This window comes from Staurois parvus, unplaced genomic scaffold (genome assembly GCF_062004578.1).
Source record: "Staurois parvus isolate SC_StPar_1 unplaced genomic scaffold, SC_StPar_1.0 ptg002090l, whole genome shotgun sequence".
In the NCBI taxonomy this organism is placed as follows: Eukaryota; Metazoa; Chordata; class Amphibia; order Anura; family Ranidae; genus Staurois; species Staurois parvus.
Genome location: NW_028319886.1, coordinates 110,001 through 134,760, shown reverse-complemented (window position 1 = coordinate 134,760; position 24,760 = coordinate 110,001). Strand labels below are relative to the sequence as shown.

At 48.8% G+C, this 24,760-nt stretch overlaps 1 protein-coding gene across 2 annotated transcripts in view; it reads right to left on the bottom strand.

Moving 5' to 3' along the window:
• The window catches only part of STARD8 (StAR related lipid transfer domain containing 8), a 141,078-nt gene that overhangs the window by 52,621 nt on the left and 63,697 nt on the right, over nucleotides 1-24,760 (bottom strand). For both annotated transcript variants that reach the window (XM_089664894.1, XM_089664893.1), the window contains one exon: nucleotides 1,436-1,507. In XM_089664894.1, coding sequence (XP_089521020.1) covers nucleotides 1,436-1,507 — 72 coding nt within the window. The remainder of the gene's footprint in view (nucleotides 1-1,435; nucleotides 1,508-24,760) is intronic.

Sequence of the window (24,760 nt, the reverse complement as noted above, 5' to 3'; positions counted from 1 at the left end):
TTTATGTTCAATAAAGAATTCCAGTTGCACCCAAGCTAGTGTTGTCTAGTTTTTGGCTGCAATGCCCAGCTATAATATCTTGGTTCTGTGTCCCAGCAGCGAGGAAGCAGCTGACGGAAGCACACAGGCGGGGTGCCAGACGGCCCGTCACAGTTGGTATTCCCCAGTTAATAGAAAGTATACCAAAGTGTGAGTGTGGAGTCTGCATCTCAAAAGTAGAAGTGTCGATATGAAGAACGAAAGCCAAGTAGGATCTTGCTTTGTGACCTCTGGGAGAAGACTGCAGATGAGTCACCAGGTAGATGCTGTAAGATGTTCCCCATTCATAAGGGGTTCCCCATTCTAGGGCGGTATGACTTGTTCTCTCGGTGATTGGTTGGTGTTCCCCACTTAGGAGAGAGTATACCAAAGTGTGGGAGTGGTGTCAGCATCTCAAGGTAGCGATGTCCGTATGGAAAACCAAGGCCTGGTGAGCAAGGCCTTGTCTTTTGACTTCTTGCGTCTTGATTTTTGACCTCATAGAGAAGACCGAAGACATTTTACCATGAAGGCACTGTAAGGTCTTCCCCACCCATGAGGTGTTTGCCATCCCAGAGGGGCATGGCTTGTTCTCTGGGTGATGGATTGGTACTCCTTAGTTAAGAGACAGTACACTATGGCTCCTTTGACTCCTTTTCCCACAACACCCCGAGTTAGTGGATTTGCCAAGGTAAGATGAGTTTCTCCGCTTCCTTTCTTCAGCAGCTCAGAGAGGCAACACCTGTTAAGGCAGAAATATTTGGGCAAGTGATCGGCAGCCAGTTGAGAGGCTCTCCGCTGTTGGAACTGACAGGGCGCAGCCACTGTGGGAAGCACCTCCCTAATGGCAACCAAGAGTACTCTGGTTCCAGTGGGGTGGTCCCAGTGTTCATGGATCCCTCCAGCTTTTTGTCTATGCTACCAGAGCTAGCCTGGACGTCACTGAAAATGACACTGGTTAGGGGGACATGTGCAAGTTATTGGGCGTCATGAAAGGCTTAAAGGTGAAGTGAGCTTCAACATAGCGCCTAACCAAAGCCCCCAACCCCCTCATCCTCCGTGGCCTCAGCACCAATAATATTTAAATGGCCCCATGCATCCCTGCCCAATGCGCCTCTGTAGTGTGGAGTAACGAGAGGTTGCTTCCATAAAGCAGTGGTTCCCAACCTCTAGGACCCCCCCCCAGTTGACCATGTTGAAGGACTTTACCTTAGATAAAATAACCATCAAAAATACCAAGTCAGTGACAATGATTTAAAAGGCACCTGTGCAAGGTGAGGGAAACCCTGAAGACATGACCTACTGGAGATACAATACTTGAGGACCAAGGTTCGGAACCCCTCGTTAGAGTACAAAGACGTGTCTGTAGGCCAATTTCTGAAACACTAAGATTTGGTCACCAACGACAAAATCTTACCTTCGTACAGTTGGGCATACTGAGGGAATCCTGCAGCCCGCAGCCAATCACAAGCCTTCTTGGCCTCAACTTCTGCAACAAAAGTAAATACGGGTAAGTATCTGAAGAACAACATGAAAAAGGACACGAACAAACGAGTTCTAACCCTTAAAAACTTAAAATGGTACTCAAGATAGAATTCAGAGGTCAGTTTTTGGATTCTTGATTTCCTTACATAGCTCAGGGATTACGTGGTCAAACGTTGGTGGACACCTGACCATCACACCTATAAATGAGGCTGTTGAACATCCAGATCCTATCTACTGGTTTTTGCTGAAATTTCAGGAAAGCTCTCAACTATTCTCTAAGAATTTTTTTTCATGTTTGGAGCAGTGTGCACCCAAGGACGAATTCTGGGAAAGTAGACGTCTTGGGTTCCAAGGGTTTATCCCTGGGTGCATACTGCCCTAAAAACGCTCATACTGCTAGGTGCTCTCTCTGGACGCAGAAACTTTGACAGTCCACCAGCAGCGGGGCTGGACGGGACATCTGTGCTTTCCATCCGCAGCCAAACGCCAGAGCGCCATATACTTGGACTAAATGCTCAATGTGCATGGGGCCTAAAAGGAAAATTGTACATAGATTGTGCAATCAGATTGTATAGTGTATGGCCAGCCTAAGGCACACGGCCATGGAGGGCAGGTGAAGACCTTTTTTAGTGGCAGCTTGAAGATTGTTAGTCACCTGTCTAAAGAAAAATTTATTTTATATTTCTCAGACACAAAAAAGAACCAAAAAACGAATTCTGAGAAAAATAAAGTATGAAATTTTGAGGAACATTAATCAAAATTATTATTATGAAGTTGTTAAAATTTTTTACTGCATTAGGACCACATAAAATATTGTATAAAACCAACAATGTATCCAACAACCTGTGCAGACCTCCGTAATCAGCTCTTATACTTTCCACGGGCCCCCCCCCCCCCAATGGCAGGAGCTGAAAGGCGTAGGCCCCCCAACGGCAGGAGGTGAAAGGCGTAGGCCCCCCAACGGCAAGCCGTGAAGGGCGCAGGGGCCCCCAACGGCAAGCCGTGAAGGGCGCAGGGGCCCCCAACGGCAAGCCGTGAAGGGCGCAGGGGCCCCCAACGGCAAGCCGTGAAGGGCGCAGGGGCCCCCAACGGCAAGCCGTGAAGGGCGCAGGGGCCCCCAACGGCAAGACGTGAAGGGCGCAGGGGCCCCCACGGCAAGACGTGAAGGGCGTAGGCCCCCCAACGGCAGGACGTGAGGGGCGTAGGCCCCCCAACGGCAGGACGTGAGAGGCGTAGGCCCCCCAACGGCAGGACGTGAGAGGCGTAGGCCCCCCAACGGTAGGAGGTGAAAGGCGTAGGGCCCCCCACGGCAATACGTGAAGGGCGTAGGGCCCCCATCGGCAAGCTGTGAAGGGCGTAGGCCCCCCAATGGTAAGACGTGAAGGGCGTACGCCCCCCAATGGCAAGACATGAAGGGCGTAGGGCCCCCAATGGCAAGATGTGAAGGGCGTAGGGCCCCCAACGGCAGCACGTGAGAGGTGTAGGCCCTCCAACGGCAGGAGGTGAAAGGTGTAGGCCTCCCAACGGCAGGAGGTGACAGACGTAGTGCCCCCAACGGTAAGACTTGAAAGGCGTAAGGCCCCCAACGGCAAGAAGTGAAGGGCATGGGGCCCCCAATAGCAAGGCATGCAGACCCAATGGCAAGACGTAAGGAAGTATGGCTCCATTGGCAGGACTTGAAGTATCTGTATCGCCCGAATGTAAGAAGCAATTAAACGAATTTCACAATCGTCTTGTATCACGACAAAAAAGCAACATAGTATAAAGTGAAATCTGTCCGCTACAAACACCCAAAAGTAGTAGAATTTCCTTTCCAATGCATTTCCCCGGAAGAAGGAACGTGTCGTTGGGGCTCAGCATCTAATAAATTCATAAAAAGTACCCAGTATAGCGAGCGCACGCTGCCAAAGACATCCGAGTAGAAGACATGTCCAGTGTTAGAGGCACCTTGTCAGCTGATTTACTTATCATTCCTCCAGCCGGCTGCGATTATCCCACTCGCCGCACGTTTCTATACCTACCCCCCCCCCCCCCCCCTCCTATGCATAGTGCCAAATAGTTTCCACTGCTAAATATTTTCCAGTAAGAGCTCAGAGGGGACGGTCGCAGCAGTTCTCTCACTTCGGAGCAACGCTTACTCCATGCTGTAACTTCCCAACACCCAACGAAGAAACGTGAGAAAAAACACAAACGCCGCGCTCGCCATAAAAAAGTGGAGCCAGCATCAGATATATTTATATTACTAGTAGCAAGCGGAGTAGAGCGTCTATGGAACACCTCCAGGTATTTATTACCTCTCACCAAGATCTGGTTACCCCGAGCACAGGACCCACTTTGCCTTGGATCACCATCATGAGCATAGGGGGCGTAGTGCCCCCCAATGGCAAGACGTGAAGGGCGTAGGGCCCCCAATGGCAAGATGTGAAGGGCGTAGGGCCCCCAATGGCAAGACATAAAAAAAATAAACCAACAACCTTCTAGAGCCAGGACACATGGTGTCATTCATTGCACGGCAAAGCCGTGAAGGGCGTAGGGCCCCCCAACGGCAAGCCGTGAAGGGCGTAGGGCCCCCCAACGGCAAGCCGTGAAGGGCGTAGGGCCCCCCAACGGCAAGCCGTGAAGGGCGTAGGGCCCCCCAACGGCAAGCCGTGAAGGGCGTAGGGCCCCCCAACGGCAAGCCGTGAAGGGTGTAGGGCCCCCCCAAGGCAAGCCATGAAGGGCGCAGGGCCCACCACGGGCAAGCCGTGAAGGGCACAGGGCCCACGACGGGCAAGCCGTGAAGGGCGTAGGGCCCACGACGGGCAAGCCGTGAAGGGCGTAGGGCCCACCAAGGGCAAGCCGTGAAGGGCGTAGGGCCCACCACGGCAAGCCGTGAAGGGCGTAAGGCCCACCACGGCAAGCCGTGAAGGGCGTAGGGCCCCCCAACGGCAAGACGTGAAGGGCGTAGGGCCCCCCACGGCAAGACGTGAAGGGTGTTGGGCCCTCAACGGCAAGACGTGAAGGGCGTAGGGCCCCAAATGGCAAGCCGTGAAGGGCGTAGGGCCCCTAACGGCAAGACGTAAAAAAAATAAACCAACAACCTTCTGGTGCCAGGACACATGGTGTCATTCATTGCTAGGGTGATGGCAACCAACGGGCGTAGGGCCCCCCACAGCAAGCCGCGAAGGGCGTAGGGCCCCCCACGGCAAGCCGCGAAGGGCATAGGGCCCCCCACGGCAAGCCGTGAAGGGCGTAGGGCCCCCCAACGGCAAGCCGTGAAGGGCGTAGGGCCCCCAACGGCAAGACGTAGAAAAAAATAAACCAACCACCTTCTAGGGCCAGGACACATGATGTCATTCATTGCTAGGGTGATGGCAACCGACTCGCCTGCAAAGTGGCAACACATGACCCTGGACCATGGCAGGTGGTATGCAGGCCCACCCCCAGCATTCAGAAGATGGAAATGCACGACCTCCTACCCTATTCTATGCTGCTGGAGCCAAAAAGGTAGGCTCTGATGTGAGAGGGGGGGGGGGCTCATGTATAGGGGAGGCTCTGACTTTAGGTCAATTTCATGGTGGTTGTGTGCATGGTCCCAGGCGTAGGCTTGCCATTAATAAATTTTTACATTTTTAGACTGGGGTGCCTCGAGGTTTGCATACTTTTAAAGGCTGAGGAACACTGGTTTAGACCCTGGAGCCTGGTATGTGATGTTAAAAAGAACCTCTACAAAAATAGGAAGTTTCCTTTGTTCTAGCAACAAACAAAAAAAAAAAAAAAAAAACACACCTTGCAAGAAGGATCTTCAACCCGAGCACAGCTGGTTAGGTCCTCCTTACAATGACATGGTGCTGCCCCGGGGACGAGCCGCACAGAAAGAGAACATATTTCCAGTCATCTAAGGGCTTGAGCTGACTAGTGGTACAAGGAGGGCTTTCATTAATCAGAGATTAGAGATGATCCTGAAATTTAGAGGACCTTTTGTTACAGACCGAATTTCATGAATTCCGATGCCCTTCATCCAAATCCCAATTTCAGTTTTCTTTTTGGCAGTTTGAATTTCTGAAAGTCCTTTATAAGAAAGGGACCCAAGGCTGCTCCAAGAGGCAGTTTGTGCCCTATATCTGCTTCTTCTGTTCTCCAAGCACCCATAGCTTGACTACCAGTCCCACCTGGTCGCCTCAGACTTCTATAGCTTGGATGCCAGCCTCACCTGGTCTCCTCAGCCTTCTATAGCTTGACTAACAGTCCCACCTGGTCCCCTCAGCCTTCTACAGCTTGACTACCAGTCCCACTTGGTCCTCTCAGCCTTCCATAGCTCGGCTGCCAGCCCAACCTTGTACCCTCAGCCTTCCATAGCTCGGCTGCCAGCCCAACCTTGTACCCTCAGCCTTCCATAGCTCGGCTGCCAGCCCAACCTTGTACCCTCAGCCTTCCAAAGCTCGGCTGCCAGCCCAACCTTGTACCCTCAGCCTTCCATAGCTCGGCTGCCAGCCCCACCTGGTCCCCTCAGCCTTCCAAAGCTCGGCTGCCAGCCCCACCTGGTCCCCTCAGCCTTCCAAATCTCGGCTGCCAGCCCCACCTGGTCCCCTCAGCCTTCCAAATCTCGGCTGCCAGCCCCACCTGGTCCCCTCAGCCTTCTAAAGCTCGGCTGCCAGCCCCACCTGGTCCCCTCAGCCTTCCAAATCTCGGCTGCCAGCCCCACCTGGTCCCCTCAGCCTTCCAAAGCTCGGCTGCCAGCCCCACCTGGTCCCCTCAGCCTTCCAAAGCTCGGCTGCCAGCCCCACCTGGTCCCCTCAGCCTTCCAAAGCTCGGCTGCCAGCCCCACCTGGTCCCTTCACCCTTTTTTTAGCTTAGCTGCGAGTCCCACCAGGTCCATCCTTTTCATAGCTTGGCTGCCAGTCCCACCAGCTCCTACCTTTCCATTGCTTGGCTACCAGTCCCACCAGGTCCCCCAGCATTCCTTAACTCGACTGGCAGTCTCACCATGTCCCCCCAGTCAAAGGCCTCCTCCCCCTTCCTTCTATCCTAGTATCCATGGTAATAAATACATTTAAAAGGAAGAACCACCAGGATTTTCACAAACAATTCTGCACAATTTAGGATCATACGCTACAGTGTTTTCTGACATTTTTGGACCTCGGTTTGGACCATCGTCGACTTCAAATGGAAATTCTGGGTTGGAAGTTACAAAGTTCAGAGGTTTGCAAATTAAAAAATAAATAAAATAAAGAATTGATAGAACATTCCCAAAATTTCACTCAATTCCATTAGAGGTTCTCATTCTGTAGCTCTCTGTATTGATCTAAGAAATTTTGACACTAATATATACATATATATATATACACATACACACACACACACACATTTTATATATATATATATTTTTTTTATTTTAAATTAGTTTTTTATTATATATATATATATATATATATATATATATATATATTTTATTTTATTTTTTTTTAATTAGTTTTTTATTCTATATATTTATTTATTTATTTTTTTATTTTAATTTACTTTATTTTTTAATAATTTATTTTATTACTTTTTTTATTTTTTTTTTACAATTTTGTATAAATTACCCAGAATATTTTATAGGAAAAAAAAAAAAAAAAAGAAATGCAGAAAATCCAGCGTCATCACCTGTTACAGCGCCCCCCTAGCAGTTTGTAATATACTGTACACGCACTCAATGTGGTTAAAGAAAGTAGAAATGCGGTTCTATGAAAAGTTCCCCTCCGCAGCTTTCCAGGCCACTCCCTGCTTGGACAGACCTCCAGGAACATCGCCGACACAAAACTCCCCCGCTCTAAAATTAGGTCATTTAAAAAGGAAACTAATTTATAGTTACCAAGTTTAGGAATTGAAAAAAAAAAAAAGGATTATAAAAAAAAAAAAAAAAAAAAAAAAAAAGGGGAGATAACAAAAGCTGAACTTTACCCAGCTTATATTTTGCCTTCCCTTCCCCCTCGTCGACATAATTAAATCTTTTTTTTATTTTCACGACATACCTTATTTTTAGTCCCGGTGATGTCATCACTGCATAGTGAAGCACAGAAAACTCAGTGATGACATGATGTTGGCATTGCATAGAGGAGCACAGAGACCTAGTGATGTCTCCGGGTCTAAATTAATGTAAATGAAAATGGAAAGATTTTATTTAAAAAAAATGCCATTAGCATGTTGGTGAGGGGGAGGAGGGATGAACCTTTCAGCTTTAAATCACCATTTTAGATCTCCATCCAGCAGTCCTATTTCTACACAATAGCCGCATCAAGGTCAGTATTTATGTAAAAGAAAAAAAAAAAGAACACAAAAGAAAAAAAAAAAAAAAAAAATCATGCCATGGAACAATGAGCACCCGAGACACAATGACCGCAGTCACAAGCACCTGGAGATCTCACAAACTGTTGTAGGTGACGTGGACCTTGTGTGTCCATACCCAATCCAGTGGAAGAGATGGATTCTCAGGCTATGGTCAGGTCATAACTGTACATTTGGGATGTGCCGAGCGTATTCTATAGACTGCGTAACAAAAACAGCGCGTTCCGTCCACAAATCAAATATTACAAAACATGTCCCGAAGAATTTAGGAGCATTATAGTGTCACCTGTGGAATGAATTGGAACATCGATGGTGAGCCAGGTCTTCTTCTCATCCAACATCAGTAGCTGATCTCACAAATGGACACAAATACCCATGGACACCCTCCAAGATCTTGTGGAAAGTCTTCTGAGATGAGTGGAGGTTGTTCTATCCCAGGGGCGGACTGACCATTTGGAAACTCGGGCACTTCCCGAGGGCCCGGGGTCAGTAGGGGGCCCCATGAGATGCCCCTGGTACCTTTTTCATAGGCTTTTTTGAGTTTTGGCAAGGACACAGGTGCCCCATGATCCCCTATTGCCTGGGGGCCCCATGAGTTATCAGTCCGCCCCTGTTCTATCCACAAAGGGGGTCAATTTCATGCCCTGGCCGTGGGAGGGGGGCGAGCCACTGTTACTGGCCGCGGAGGGACAAGCCCAACTGTTCTGGACCGCGGAGGGACAAGCCCAACTGTTCTGGACCGCGGAGGGACAAGCCCAACTGTTCTGGACCGCGGAGGGACAAGCCCAACTGTTCTGGACCGCGGAGGGACAAGCCACCGTTACTGGCCATGGAGGGACAAGCCAACGTTACTGACCGTGGAGGGCAGGGGCGGACTGAATATTTGGAAACTCGGGCACTGCCTGAGGGCCCGGGGTCAGTAGGGGGCCCCATGAGATGTCCCTGGTACCTTTTTCATAGGCTTTTTTGAGTTTGGGCAAGGACACAGGGGCCCCATGATCCCCTATTGCCCGGGGGCCCCATGAGTTATCAGTCTGCCCCTGGTGGAGGGACAAGCCAACGTTACTGGCCGCGGAGGGACAAGCCAACGTTACTGGCCGCGGAGGGACAAGCCAACGTTACTGGCCGCGGAGGGACAAGCCAACGTTACTGGCCGCGGAGGGACAAGCCAACGTTACTGGCCGCGGAGGGACAAGCCAACGTTACTGGCCGCGGAGGGACAAGCCAACGTTACTGGCCGCGGAGGGACAAGCCAACGTTACTGGCCGTGCAGGGACAACCCAACGTTACTGGCCGTGCAGGGACAACCCAACTTTACTGACCACGGAGGGACAACCCAACTTTACTGACCACGGAGGGAAAACCCAACTTTACTGACAAGGCTTTTTTGAGTTTGGGCAAGTACACGGGCCCCATGATCCCCTATTGCCTGGGGGCCGTATGAGTTGTCAGTCCGCCCCTGGTGGAGGGACAAGCCAACGTTACTGACCGTGGAGGGACAAGCCAAGTTTACGGACCGTGGAGGGACAAGCCAAGTTTACGGACCGTGGAGGGACAACCCAAGTTTACTGACCGTGGAGGGACAACCCAAGTTTACTGACCGTGGAGGGACAACCCAAGTTTACTGACCGTGGAGGGACAACCCAAGTTTACTGACCACGGAGGGAAAACCCAATTTTACTGACCACGGAGGGAAAACCCAATTTTACTGACCACGGAGGGAAAACCCAACTTTACTGACCACGGAGGGAAAACCCAACTTTACTGACCACGGAGGGAAAACCCAACTTTACTGACCACGGAGGGAAAACCCAACTTTACTGACCACGGAGGGAAAACCCAACTTTACTGGCCACGGAGGGAAAACCCAACTTTACTGACCACGGAGGGACAACCCAACGTTATTGACCGTGGAAGGACAACTCCATATTAATGGTCATGGTTTTTGAATGTCCAACAACTCCTATAGGTGTGACAGTCACGTGGCCACATCCTGTACATTTTGACACCTATATACGGGTATTTCATTTCAATGTATATTCCTCTGTAGCCACTTATAAATCTTCAGCTCGGATAGGTTGCATTTTTGCGACTTTGTAAACAAGTATCGACATCCGTTGGAGCCAAAACAGATCTGGAAATAGTTTTCGGTTTATAAATAGAGAAATCCTATATGTGAAGAGCAATGATGCAAAAGGTACTTTTTGGGGCTGAGCGGTTCACATGTCAGGCTATTATTATAAGGGAGGAATGCAGCCAGTCTGCTGGGCCACGTACATTCCTTCCCGGACGGCACACTACATACCACTTGGTGGTCAAGGCTGACGAGTGAATGAAGAGCGGAGATGACGGCGCTTGCAGCATGCAATGGTATAAAGGTCACGGGTAGGATTTAGGCCCGGCCCCCCACTCCACTGTGTCCAGCATGAGGCACTGAATGTTTTCTCATCAATGAAATGATCTTCTATACCTAATGAATGGTGAGGGATCCCAGGAGGGAGTATCCGAATCGGAGGAAAAGGAAGCGTCCTCCCAGCCTGTCCATTGTCCTTGAAGAAACCACTTCTCCTCCCCCCCCCCCCAGTACAGTATACAAACGGTCAAGGAAAGGGTTAATGTAGATGTGCGCCCGAACTGAATGACTCAAAGTTGGCTTTGTTTATCAAAAAACAAAAAATAAAAGTTACAAAATCCTTTTATTCATCTTTTTATCCTTTATTAAATCTCAGCACTGTTCTCCTGTGGCCTCTTTGCAGCCACTTCCTGTCTACAGGCCCCCCAGCTATGGTTTAAAAAGAAAGAAATAGGAAGCGCCACCACCTAAGTGTAGATTATTACTAATAACCTGCACCTAGAGATAGAAAGCCCCACCACCCAAGTGCAGATTACTAATATATATATAAAAATAGAAGCCTCACCACCCAAGTGTAGATTACTAATATATACATAGAAATAGGAAGCCCACCACCCAAGTGTAGATTACTAATAATATATACATAGAAATAGAAAGCCCACCACCCAAGTGTAGATTACTAATAATCTGCACATAGTAATAGGAAGCCCACCACCCAAGTGTAGATTACTAATAATCAGCAGATAGTAATAGGAAGCCCACCACCCAAGTGTAGATTACTAATAATCAGCACATAGTAATAGGAAGCCTAACCACCCAAGTGTAGATTACTAATAATCAGCAGATAGTAATAGGAAGCCCACCACCCAAGTGTAGATTACTAATAATCAGCAGATAGTAATAGGAAGCCCACCACCCAAGTGTAGATTACTAATAATCAGCAGATAGTAATAGGAAGCCCACCACCCAAGTGTAGATTACTAATAATCAGCAGATAGTAATAGGAAGCCCACCACCCAAGTGTAGATTACTAATAATCTGCACATAGTAATAGGAAGCCCACCACCCAAGTGTAGATTACTAATAATATATACATAGAAATAGAAAGCCCCACCCCCAAGTGTAGATTACTAATAATATATACATAGAAATAGAAAGCCCACGACCCAAGTGTAGATTACTAATAATCAGCCCATAGTAATAGGAAGCCCACCACCCAAGTGTAGATTACTAATAATCAGCACATAGTAATAGGAAGCCCACCACCCAAGTGTAGATTACTAATAATCAGCACATAGTAATAGGAAGCCCACCACCCAAGTGTAGATTACTAATAATCAGCGCATAGTAATAGGAAGCCCACCACCCAAGTGTAGATTACTAATAATCAGCACATTGATTGGGTACAATTATTAGCTATAATAAAGTATTTCTGCTCCTCGTGGGTCGGGTTTTGGGGGTTGGGTTTACATTGTTCTCGATCTCTGGGATGGAACCTTTTATGATTGGTTCACCTTCTAAACCTTCACTGGAGACCAGGGGCGGACTGACCATTTGGAAACTCGGGCGCTGCCCGAGGGCCCGGGGTCAGTAGGGGGCCCCATGAGATGCCCCTGGTACCTTTTTCATAGGCTTTTTTGAGTTTTGGCAAGGACACAGGGGCCCCATGATCCCCTATTGCCCGGGGGCCCCATGAGTTGTCAGTCCGCCCCTGCTGGAGACATTTGAAAGCTCCTGATATAAATAATTGGATACATTTTTCTATTACACAAACAGGATAAATTGCCTCTCCGCTGCTACAAGTGCCATTTCCCATGACGTCATGGGGGGAGGGTGCCATTTTTTTGCAGCCCATTTTTTATGAATGGGCTGCAACGTACCGAAGCCGCACTTTTCTTACAGAAGGACTAAACTCTCCAGTTTTTGATGTAAGTCCACTTGTATGCACAGGCGGAGCCAAGGACAGTAGGCGTGTGAACACTTTGGATTTGTCATCTTCACCACTGGAGCCTCTGGTTCCTGTGCCCCGCTTCCCTTGGGTCTGGGTCAGGGAGCGCACACACTCAATCCCACCAATCCCCCCTCCATGGGACTACAGGTTTCAGAGCTCCAAACATGTGCGTTCCCATACAGTATAGTTCTCACCAGCTGTAACCGTGGCTGCACTGGACCCTGCAAGGTGGTGAAGACCAGGGGGCGGACTGGCAACTCATGGGGCCCCCGGGCAATAGGAGATCATGGGGCCCCTGTGTCCTTGCCCAAACTCAAAAAAGCCTATGAAAAAAGGTACCAGGGGCATCTCATGGGGAACCCTAATGAGCCCGGGCCCTCGGGCAGTGCCCGAGTTTATAAATGGTCAGTCCGCCCCTGGTGGAGACACCCAACCTGGAGTGGCCATCCTTGGACCTGTTCAACTAGAAGGGGAGGGGCTTCCAGACAGGAAGAGACACGGCAAAACCACAGTCCAACCAAAACTATGTAGACGCCCCCCCCTTCCCAACAAATTAAAAAACAATGTAACAAATTGTACTTTTTAGTTTTCAGTCCTCACTGGCATGTCTGAGAAGGTTCTCATGTATCCAGGTCATGGGATACATTATATTGCCAAAAGTATTGGCCCCGCCCTCCCAATCATGTGATTCAGGTGTTCCAATCCCCTCCATATCATGTGATTCAGGTGTTCCAATCCCCTCCATATCATGTGATTCAGGTGTTCCAATCCCCTCCATGGACACAGGTGTATACAATCAAGCCCCTAGGCATGCAGACTGCTTCTACAAACATTGGTGAAAGAATGTGTCGCTCTCAGGAGCTCAGTGACTCCAAGCGTGGTCCCGTGATAGGTGGCCACCTGGGCAATAAGTCCATCCGTGACATTTCCTTGTTACTAAATATTCCACGCTCAACTGTTAGTGGGATTATAACAAAGTGGAAGCAACTGGGAACAACAGCAACTCAGCCACCAAGTAGTAGGCCACGTCACATGACAGGGCGGGGTCAGCGCATGCTGAAGCGCACAGTGCGCAGAAGTCGCCAACTGTCTGCAGAGTCAATAGCTAAAGACCTCCAAACTTGGTGTGGCCTTCAGATGAGCCCAACAACAGTGCGTAGAGAGCTTCATGGAATGGGTTTCCATGGCCGAGCAGCTGCATCCAAGCCTTCCATCACCAAGTGCAATGCAAAGCGTTGGATGCCATGGTGTAAAGCACGCCGCCACTGGACTCTAGAGCATGGTAGATCTAGTAGTGGTTAGTCTCATAGATCCAGGTCATGGTAGATCTAGCAATGGTTAGTCTCATAGATCCAGGTCATGGTATATCTAGTAGTGGTTAGTCTCTTAAATCCAGGTCATGGTAGATCTAGTAGTAGCCTCTTAGATCCAGGTTATGGTAGATCTAGTAGTAATCTCTTAGATCCAGGTCATGGCAGATCTAGTAGTGGTTAGTCTCTTAGATCCAGGTCATGGTAGATCTAGTAGTGGTTAGTCTCTTAGATCCAGGTCATGGTAGATCTAGTAGTGGTTAGTCTCTTAGATCCAGGTCATGGTAGATCTAGTAGTGGTTAGTCTCATAGATCCAGGTCATGGTATATCTAGTAGTGGTTAGTCTCTTAAATCCAGGTCATGGTAGATCTAGTAGTAATCTCTTAGATCCAGGTCATGGTAGATCTAGTAGTGGTTAGTCTCTTAGATCCAGGTCATGGTAGATCTAGCAATGGTTAGTCTCATAGATCCAGGTCATGGTAGATCTAGCAATGGTTAGTCTCATAGATCCAGGTCATGGTAGATCTAGCAATGGTTATTCTCATAGATCCAGGTCATGGTAGATCTAGTAGTAGTCTCATAGATCCAGGTCATGGTAGATCTAGTAGTAGTTCCTCATATTTAACCAGATTGTTCTAGAATATTGCCGTTTTTCGTCGTCCATCCAGCATGCCGAGCCACTCGGTGAGGTCTGTGAAGGACCAACAGTGGTACCAATCAGTTTCTAGTAGCAACTTGTTAATGAAGCATTCATAATGGTCCTCCAGGAGGAAAGGGTTAACCGTTCCCTCTTGATGGTGGGGTGTGATTGCCTGACAATTGCCTCCTTATTTCCCAGGCTGACATAAGACACTCCCTGCTCACCCCCCAGGGGGCACAGACGGTGCCTGGGGTGGGATGTGATCCCACACATTGAACACATAACAGGGTCCTTTCTACTCTCTCCAAACATGCCAGCCGCCTCTGCAGTGGAGTATGTCATGTAATTAACCCCTACACAGGCTCAGCCCTGTGCTCCTCCACCCAGGGAACATTCCAACTGGAGGAGGCCGAAAAGTGGGGTCACCAAGGGTGGAGACCCCGGCCTCGAAAAAAATTATCTCATTAACCTCGACTTTGAAATTTTCCCTGATAAGTCCTCTGGATGAGAAGTTCTGGAGCCCAGAGCCATTTATTGATGGAAAACAAGCCACTGGGGGGGGTCGAGGAAACGAGGAGGAACCCAACGCCATCTGAGCAATGCAAACTCCAACTGGATGACATTTACTCAACAATGGCCACTTTTTTCTTCTATTTGTTGCATCTCAGTGCTGCTAATCGCCTGCGGACGCTTAGCAGCCACTTCTCTTCTCAGGGCGGGTTTCCTGATGGTGACCACAGTGGACCATGCCTGTAACCTGTGCTGAAATGGCCGACTGTAGTCTCTATTGGAAGCCCATGTGACAACACAGGAGCACAATTGGGAAACTGGGACACAGCGTTGTCAACCAACAGGAAGTGCCTGAACAAGGGGATTATTTTAAGGAAAGCTAAAAAAAAAAAAAAAAAAAAAAAAAGGATTCAAGAGCTGAAACACGACTTTGCCTTTGTGGTGTCATTCATTTGGAACGGCACTTTAATCCGCGAAGGCTTTGCAGCTCTGAGGAACATGCGTCCGCATGGAAGACCGACCTTCATTAGAAGGGGGACTATACAGGGGCACAAGACTGGCACAGCAGGGGCGGACTGACCATTTGGAAACTCGGGCACTGCCCGAGGGCCCGGGGTCAGTAGGGGGCCCCATGAGATGCCCCTGGTACCTTTTTCATAGGCTTTTTTGAGTTTGGGCAAGGACACAGGGGCCCCATGATCCCCTATTGCCCGGGGGCCCCATGAGTTGTCGGTCCGCCCCTGCTGGAGACATTTGAAAGCTCCTGATATAAATAATTGGATACATTTTGCTATTACACAAACAGGATAAATTGCCATTTCCTCGGACGTCATGAGGGGAGGGTGCAATTTTTTTGCAGCCCATTTTTTATGAATGGGCTGCAACGTACCGAAGAAGCCGCAAGACGCACTTTTCTTACAAAAGGTTGTCAGTCCACCCCTGTGGCACAGAGCGCGGCCACCCTACAACAGGAAGTGCCTGAACAAGAACTCTAATGGCAGGATCATTTGCAATTCAGATTTAGGGTTCAATTCACACCAGATGCGTTGAGGTGCGATTGTGAGTGCATTGCCCCAACGCATGGCAACCAAAAAAAAAATGGTTCCCTATGACGGAGGTTCACAGCAACATGTTGCCTTATCTCACTGCTGGGGAAAAAAAAAAAAATCAAGCATGCACTGTTTTTTTTTGTTTATCAGTACGGAAATGCATGCAAAACGCACACAACGCAATGCACTGCAGAGCAAAATCTAGGAAGAAAACATTCAGTGGACCACATCAATGGGCCCTTGGCCATTCAAATTATATTTTGTATTTTTTTTATATATTTTTATTATAAATAAAAAAAAAAAAATGGATAAGAGATATAGATTGTGATATATGATGCATTTTTAAAATATATATAAAAAATACAAAATGTAATTTTATATATATATATATATATTATTTTTTTTTTCTATCTATCACACAATCTAGGTCTATTTTATTTAAAAAAAAATACAAAGGAGATATAGATTGTGTGATATATGATGCATTTTTAAAATATATATTAAAGAATACAAAATTTAAATTTTATTTATATATATATATATATATATTTATTTATTTATTTTTTAATTAATATATGTATTAAAATATTAAAAATGCAATATATATATATATCTATCTATCTATCTATCTATCTCTCTCTCTCTCTATCACACAGTCTAGATCTATTTTATTTAAAAAAAAATACAAAATATAATTATATATATTTTGTATTTTTTTATAAATAAAATAGAGAAGAGATATAGATTGTGTGATATATGATGCATTTTTAAAATATATATTAAAAAATACAAAATGTAATATATATATATCTCTCTATCTATCTATCTAAATATTTATTTATTTTAAATTAATATATGTATTAAAATTAATATATGTATTAAAATATTAAAAATGCAATATATATATATATATATATATATATATATATATATATATATATATATATATATATATATATATATATATATATATATATATATATCTATATCTATCTCCCACAATCTAGATCTATTTTATTTAAAAAAAAATACAAAATATAACTATATATATTTTGTATTTTTTTATAAATAAAATAGAGAAGAGATATAGATTGTGTGATACATGATGCATTTTTAAAATGTATATTAAAAAATACAAAATTTAATTATATATATATATATATATATATATATATATATTTTTTTATTTTTTTTTTTTTTTTTTTTTAATTAATGTATTAAAATTAATATATGTATTAAAATATTAAAAATGCTATATATATATCTATCTATCACACAATCTAGATCTATTTTATTTAAAAAAAAATACAAAATATAATTATATATATTTTGTATTTTTTTATAAATAAAATAGAGAAGAGATATAGATTGTGTGATATATAATGCATTTTTAAAATATATATTGAATACATATATTAATTTAAAAAACCCATATAAATATATTGCACACACACACACAAAGGTAGACTTTTTAGTCAAAGTCCAGCATCAAGTCGATGAAACTCCTGGGATATTGATCTGGTCAGGTAAGTCGCAGAGGGGGGTGTTCATCAGTTTCAGCTGCTTTGGTGTTCATGAAATGAACAACAGGTGCACTAGATGGGCAACAATGAGACGACCCCCAAAACAGGAATGGTTTTACAGGTGGAGGCCACTGACAATTTTTTCCTACTCATCTTTTCTGACTGTTTTTCACTAGTTTTGCATTTGGCTCGGGTCAGTGTCACTACTGGTAGCATGAGGCCATACCTGGACCCTACAGAGGTTGTACTGGCAGTCCAACTCCTCCAGGATGGAACATCAATACGTGACATTGCTAGAAGGTTTGCTGTGTCTCCCAGCACAGTCTCAAGAGCATGGAGGAGATTCCGGGAGACGAGAGCACGGAGGAGATTCCGGGAGACGAGAGCACGGAGGAGATTCCGGGAGACGAGAGCACGGAGGAGATTCCGGGAGACGAGAGCACGGAGGAGATTCCAGGAGACGAGAGCACGGAGGAGATTCCAGGAGACGAGAGCACGGAGGAGATTCCAAGAGACGAGAGCACGGAGGAGATTCCAGGAGACGAGAGCACGGAGGAGATTCCAGGAGACGAGAGCACGGAGGAGATTCCAGGAGACGAGAGCACGGAGGAGATTCCAGGAGACGAGAGCACGGAGGAGATTCCAGGAGACGAGAGCACGGAGGAGATTCCAGGAGACGAGAGCACGGAGGAGATTCCAGGAGACGAGAGCACGGAGGAGATTCCAGGAGACGAGAGCACGGAGGAGATTCCAGGAGACGAGAGCACGGAGGAGATTCCAGGAGACGAGAGCACGGAGGAGATTCCAGGAGACGAGAGCATTGAGGAGATTCCGGGAGATGAGATCACGAAGGAGATTCCCTTCTGTGCTCACTGCCCGGCACCATAGAGCTGGATGGGCATTTTCCATTGAACCCCAGAATTGGCAGGTCCACCACTGACACCCTGTGCTTTTCACAGATGAGAGCAGGTTCCCCCTGAGCACATGTGACAGACATGAAAGGGTCTGGAGAAGCCGTGGAGAATGTTCTGCTGCCTGTAACATCGTTCAGCATGACCGATTTGGTGGTGGGTCAGTGATGGTCTGGGGAGGCATATCCATGGAGGGACGCACAGACCTCTACAGGGCAGACATTGGCACCCTGACTGCCATTAGGTATCGGGATGAAATCCTTGGACCCATTGTCAGACCCTACGCTGGTGCAGGGGGTCCCGGGTTCCTGCTGGTGCAGGGGGTCCCGGGTTCCTGCTGGTGCAGGGGGTCCCGGGTTCCTGCTGGTGCAGGGGGTCCCGGGTTCCTCCTGGTGCAGGGGGTCCCGGGTTCCTCCTGGTGCAGGGGGTCCCGGGTTCCTCCTGGTGCAGGGGGTCCCGGGTTCCTCCTGGTGCAGGGGGTCCCGGGTTCCTCCTGGTGCAGGGGGTCCCGGGTTCCTCCTGGTGCACGACAATGCCCGGCCTCATGTGGGGAGAGTATGCAGGCAGTTCCTGGAGGATGAAGGAATTGATACCATTGAATGGCCCCCACGCTCGCCTGACCTAAATCCAATAGAACACCTCTGGGATATCATGTTTCGGTCCATCTGACGCCGCCAGGTTGCACCTCAGACTGTCCAGGAGCTCAGTGATGCCCTGGTCCAGATCTGGGAGGAAATCCCCCAGGACACCATTCGTGGTCTCATTAGGAGCTTCCCCCGACGTTGTCAGGCATGCATAGAAGCACGTGGGGGCCACACAGACTACTGAGGACCATTCTGAGTTGCTGCAATGACATTTCAGCCAAATGGACTCGCCTGCTGCATCATTTCTTCACTTTGATTTTCGGGGTGTCTTTGAATTCAGTCCTCTGTAGGTCGATCATTTCTATCCAACGATGGGGCGTCCTTACGTTCCTCACCCATCACCCCGTCCATGTCAGTATAGAGATCCAGCAGGAGATTCCTCCCCATTGAGATCTGATGGGTTTTCAAAGTCTTCCTTTCATTTTTTTGAGCAGTGTGTATGTATGTATGTATACACACACACACACACACACACACATACACACACATTCCGTGTTTCAGCAATTACAATTTGTATATGAGTAATAACAAAAAAATAATAATAATAAATATATATTTTTTTTTTAAATATAAAATATATAAATTTTACAAGGCGCGTTTTGCCGCACGATCCTTTCACACGACAACCGCAGCAGAATCGCACCGCGTTTGGGATGCCATTAAAAGGATAAAAAAATGGTACCCAAAACACATTTTGCGGTGATTGCCACGCGCTTTAGAATCGCAGGCAGAACTGCGGTGATTCCAAAGTGCGAACGGGGCTTCAGGGTTGGTGCGGTTTTCTGCTGCGGGGCGTTTGTGATATTGCGTGCGTTAGAAGGGTTAGTGCATTGAGGCGCCATTCGTTTTGAAGTCTAAGCAGCTCCAACCAGCGAGCGTTGCTGCACCCTACAACACGGGATCATGCACTGTGGAGTGATGCATTGCCAAAAATGGGGCATGTCCACTTTTTTGGCCACTGATAACTGCCTGAATACCGGACATGTTAACCTCTTCATCTGACCACGCCGCCAGAACGTCGCTCCGTTCACCAGAAATCTTTATGTGAAGTCCCCTGGGAAACCGACACTTCCAGGAGTGTCAATATCTCATTAGTTCCATCCTCAGACCTCCACACATACAAGGCCACAACCAGGGGTGGACTGACCATTTGGAAACTCGGGCACTGCCCGAGGGCCCGGGGTCAGTAGGGGGCACTATGAGATGCCCTTGGTACCTTTTACATAGGCTTTTTTGAGTTTGGGCAAAGACACAGGGGCCCCATGATCCCGTATTGCCCAGGGGCCCCATGAGTTGTCAGTACGCCCCTGGCCACAGCGATACCCGCTGAGGTCAACAAGCCGAGCTAGTAAGTGTTGCAAGGAACCTCCCGGGAGATTGACTACATTACAGTTCTTCCGCTCACATCTCAGGAGGCCTCTAATGCTTCCGGGAGGCATGGATGAGGTCACCATCCCTCCTGCCAGAGCTGGACGTTCAAAATCCTCCAAGAATGTGGTCTTGCATTTTCACAGGACTCTGCCAGGAGGTGCAGTAATATCAACCCATGCATCCTGGAAGCATTGGGAGGCCAAGCCAAGGCTGACATCGCCCATGCCTCCCGAAAGTGTTGGAGACTGAGCAGAGGCGGATGTCACCTGTGCCTCTCAGAAGCACTAGGAGGCCAGGACAGAGGTTATCGTCACCCATGCCCCCTGGTAGCATTGGAGGCTGGGGCAGAGGTTGAACATCACCCATACATCCCAGAAGTGTTGGAGGCCAGGGCAAAAGGTTGACATTACCCATTCCTCCCAGGACAATTGAGAGTTGGACATCACCCTTGCATTCCAGGGGCATTGAAGGTCCTCCTGGAAGCGTTGAAGGCCGGGAGAGATATTGACACCACCTCTGCATCCTGAAAGCGTTGGAGACAGGCAAAGATTTATGTCCCTGGTACCTCTCAGAAGCATCGGAGGCCAGGCAGAGGTTGGCATCACCCGTGCGCTCCAGTAGCATTGGAGTCCACGTCAGAGCTTGCTATCATCCATGCATTCTTGAAGCATTGGGAGACAAGACAGAGGTTGGCATCACTCGTGCGCTCCAGTAGCATTGGAGGCCAGAACAGGGCTTGACATCACCCATGCAACCTGGAAGTATTGGGAGGCCAGGCGGAGGTTGGCATCACCCGTGCGCCCCAGTAGCATTGGAGGCCACATCAGAGCTTGCCATCACCCAGGCATCCTGGAAGCATCGGGAGGCCAGGCAGAGGTTGGAATCCCCCGTGCATTCCAGTAGCATTGGAGGCCAGGACAGAGCCTGACATCACCCACGCAACCTGGAAGCATTGGAAGGCCAAGCAAAGGCTTGAGGTCACCGATGCCTGCCGAAAGCATTGGGAACCCGGGGCAAAGGTCTTTTTTTTCAGCCAAGGCTTGTTAACCTCTTGCTGCCCACCTCACCCATATAGGGGCTATGGCATAGAGGTTGGGGCAGAGGCTGACATCACCTGTGCCTCCTGGAAGCATTGAAGGCCAGGACAGAGATTGATGCCACCTCTGCATCCTGAAAGTGTTGGAGACAACCAGAGGTTGATGTCCCTGGTACCTCTAAGAAGCATCAGAGGCCAGGTAGAGGTTGGCATCACCTGTGCACTGCAGTAGCATTGGAGGCCACATCAGAGCCTGACATCACTCATGCATCCGGGAAGCATTGGGAGGCCAGGCAGAGTTCGGCATCACCCGTGCGCCCCAGTAGCATTAGAGGCCACGTCAGAGTTTGCCATCACCCATGCATCCTGGAAGCATTGGGAGCAGGGGCGGACTGACGACTCATGGGGCCCCTGGGCAATAGGGGAGCATGGGGCCCCCGTGTCCTTGCCCAAACTCAAAAAAGCCTATGAAAAAGGTACCAAAAGGCATCTCATGGGGCCCCCTACTGACCCTGGTCTCTCGGGCAGTGACCAAGTTTCCAAATGGTCAGTCTGCCCCTGATTGGGAGGCCAGGCAGAGATTGTCATCACCTGTGCATTCCAGTAGCATTGGAGGCCACATCAGAGCTTGACACCACCCATGCATCCTAGAAGCACTGGGAGGCCAGGCGGAGGTTGTCACCACCCGTGCGCTCCAGTAGCATTGGAGGCCAGGACAGAGCTTGACATCACCCATGCATTCTGGAAGCATTGAGAGGCCAGGCAGAGGTTGGCATCACCCATGCATTCCAGTAGCATTGGAGGCCAGGACAGAGCTTGTCATCACCCATGAATCCTAGAAGCACTGGGAGGCCAGGCGGAGGTTGTCACCACCCGTGCGCTCCAGTAGCATTGGAGGCCAGGACAGAGCTTGACATCACCCATGCATTCTGGAAGCATTGAGAGGCCAGGCAGAGGTTGGCATCACCCATGCATTCCAGTAGCATTGGAGGCCAGGACAGAGCTTGTCATCACCCATGAATCCTAGAAGCACTGGGAGGCCAGGCAGAGGTTGGCATCACCCATGCGCTCCAGTAGCATTGGAGACCAGGACAGAGCCTGACGTCACCCATGCAACTTGGGAGGCCAAGCAGAGGTTGAGGTCACCATTGCCTCCCGAAAGCCCGGGGCAAAAGGTCCTTTTTTTCAGCCAAGGCTTGTTAACCTCTTGCTGCCCACCTCACCCATATAGGAGCTATGGCATAGAGGTCGGCCTTAACTGCCCACCCATTGACACGTCGCCATGAGAGTCCTGCGTTCCTTTGCGCTTACAGCATGGCGATGGAGCTAACTTCTGGTCTCAAGTAATGATTGGAGGCTGGCGGTGCTGGCTCCTGATCATGTGACAACTGTGGCAGCCAATAACAGTTACGCCTTTCTTCCTTCCTTTCTTTTTTTTTTTACACCAACGTATAGCAAACAGCCTCCCTTTTTTTAGTAAATGAGCCCCCCCCCCCCCCCCCCATCGTGTGCAACAGTTTGCGTGAGCCGGACAACTGAACGGGAGATCAAAATGAAAGACTCGGCGGCCATATCCTGCCACCTCCCACGCTGCAAATCCATACCATACATCCTGTCCAAAATCCTCCACCAAAACGTTCCAACAGATCCCAGATTCCCGGATTCCGGTACAAAAAAAAAAAAAAAAAAAAAAAAAGGCGGTCGTTATTTTCTGCACAAACCTTTTACTGCCTGGAGGAGGGGGGAGGGGATCCCCAAAGGGAAAACGTTGAGCACTGGCAGCCATTCCGCTCCTGCACAAGTATTTCCTGCTATAACATAACTCAGAAAAAAAAGTCAGGATTTATGGAAACCATAAGCACTTCTTCGCTCCAGAAATAAATCCGTACACTAAGGTCTCTGTCTGAGCCGGCCGGAGAAAAAAAAAGAAAAAATTGCCGCCAACGCTCGATTATTCGACAAGTTCAGGTTCGGCAGGGCGGCACGCCGCGCAGGGTTGACGTTTTTGGAAGGATAGGTCACCCGCTTGACAATGCCGGGGCTGCCGTTTCCTGGTGTCAGGAGGAGAACCCATCTGGTGGGGCAATAAAAAAAAAAAAAAAAAAAAAAAAAGGAGACGCAGAAGTTCCAGCTGTCGCCAACGAGACATAAAAAAACAAAAAAAAAAAACAAAAAAAAAAAACTTTTTAGCATCCAGATGGGAAGGATTGGTACAAGAATGCAGACCGGGCTCGGTGCGAAGATTTGTTTTTTAGTCAATTGGCGAGCGTTTCATTAGCTGCCTCTTAGAAGAGTTTTCTAAGTTGTGGATCAGTGCACAGAAGTGTTTGAGATGCCTCCGAGCGCACGGGAGCGGACCCCAAGACACCTCCGAGCGCACCCCAAGACACCTCCGAGCGCACACGAGCGGACCCCAAACCACCTCCAAGATTTGACGCGTGCGCCTGGAGCGTTTTTAGTCAATTGGCGAGCGTTTTATTAGCTGCCTCCAAACACTTCGAAGAGTTTTCTAAGTTGTGGATCAGTGCACAGAAGTGTTTGAGACGCCTCCGAGCGCATGCGAGCGGTTCCTATGACACCTACGAGCACACTATGACACCTCTGAGCACACGCAAGAGGACACCAAGACACCTCCCAGCACATGGGAGCAGACCCTAAGCCACCTCCAAGCGCACATGATCGGACACTAAGACACCTCCCAGTGCACGGGAGCAGACCCCAAGACACCTCCGAGCGGACCCCTAAGCCACCGCCGAGCGCACTCGAGCGGACCCCTAAGCCACCGCCGAGCGCACTCGAGCGGACCCCTAAGCCACCGCCGAGCGGACCCCTAAGCCACCGCCGAGCGGACCCCTAAGCCACCGCCGAGCGGACCCCTAAGCCACCGCCGAGCGGACCCCTAAGCCACCGCCGAGCGCACACGAGCGGACCCCTAAGCCACCGCCGAGCGGACCCCTAAGCCACCGCCGAGCGCACACGAGCGGACCCCTAAGCCACCGCCGAACGCACACGAGCGGACCCCTAAGCCACCGCCGAGCGCACACGAGTGGACACTAAGACACCTCCAAGCGTACATGAGCGGACTCTAAGCCACCTCCGAACGCATGCGAGCGGACCCTAAGACACCTCCAAGCACATGGGAGCAGGACCCTAAGCCACCTCCAAGCGAGCAGTAACATGTGCCACACATGTCTCCGAGCACACGGAAGTGGCACCTAAGCCACTTCCAAATACACAAAGCGGTTCCTAAGGCACCTCAGAGCACATACGCCTCTAAGCACACGGAAACAGTTCTTAGATCGCGTTCAAGTGCACAGAAGCAGTTTCTAAGATGCCTCTGAGTGCATGGACCCGAAGCCACCTTCAAAGTGCACAAATATGGTTCCTAAGGCATCTCAGAGCGCACGGAATCAGTTCTGCCTCTAAATGCACACATCCGAGTGCGCAAAGGGCCTCCTAAGCCACAGAAGCAGTTCCTCAGGCATCTCCGGGACCACGGGAGTGGCTCCTAAGCCATCTCAAAGCGCACACATCTCCAAGTGCAAGGAAGCAGTTCCTCAGTCACCTGTGAACCCATGAGAGCCGCTCCTAAATGCCTCCAAACACACTCATTCCAGAGCGCACAAAGTGACTCCTTAGCAGAGCACATACG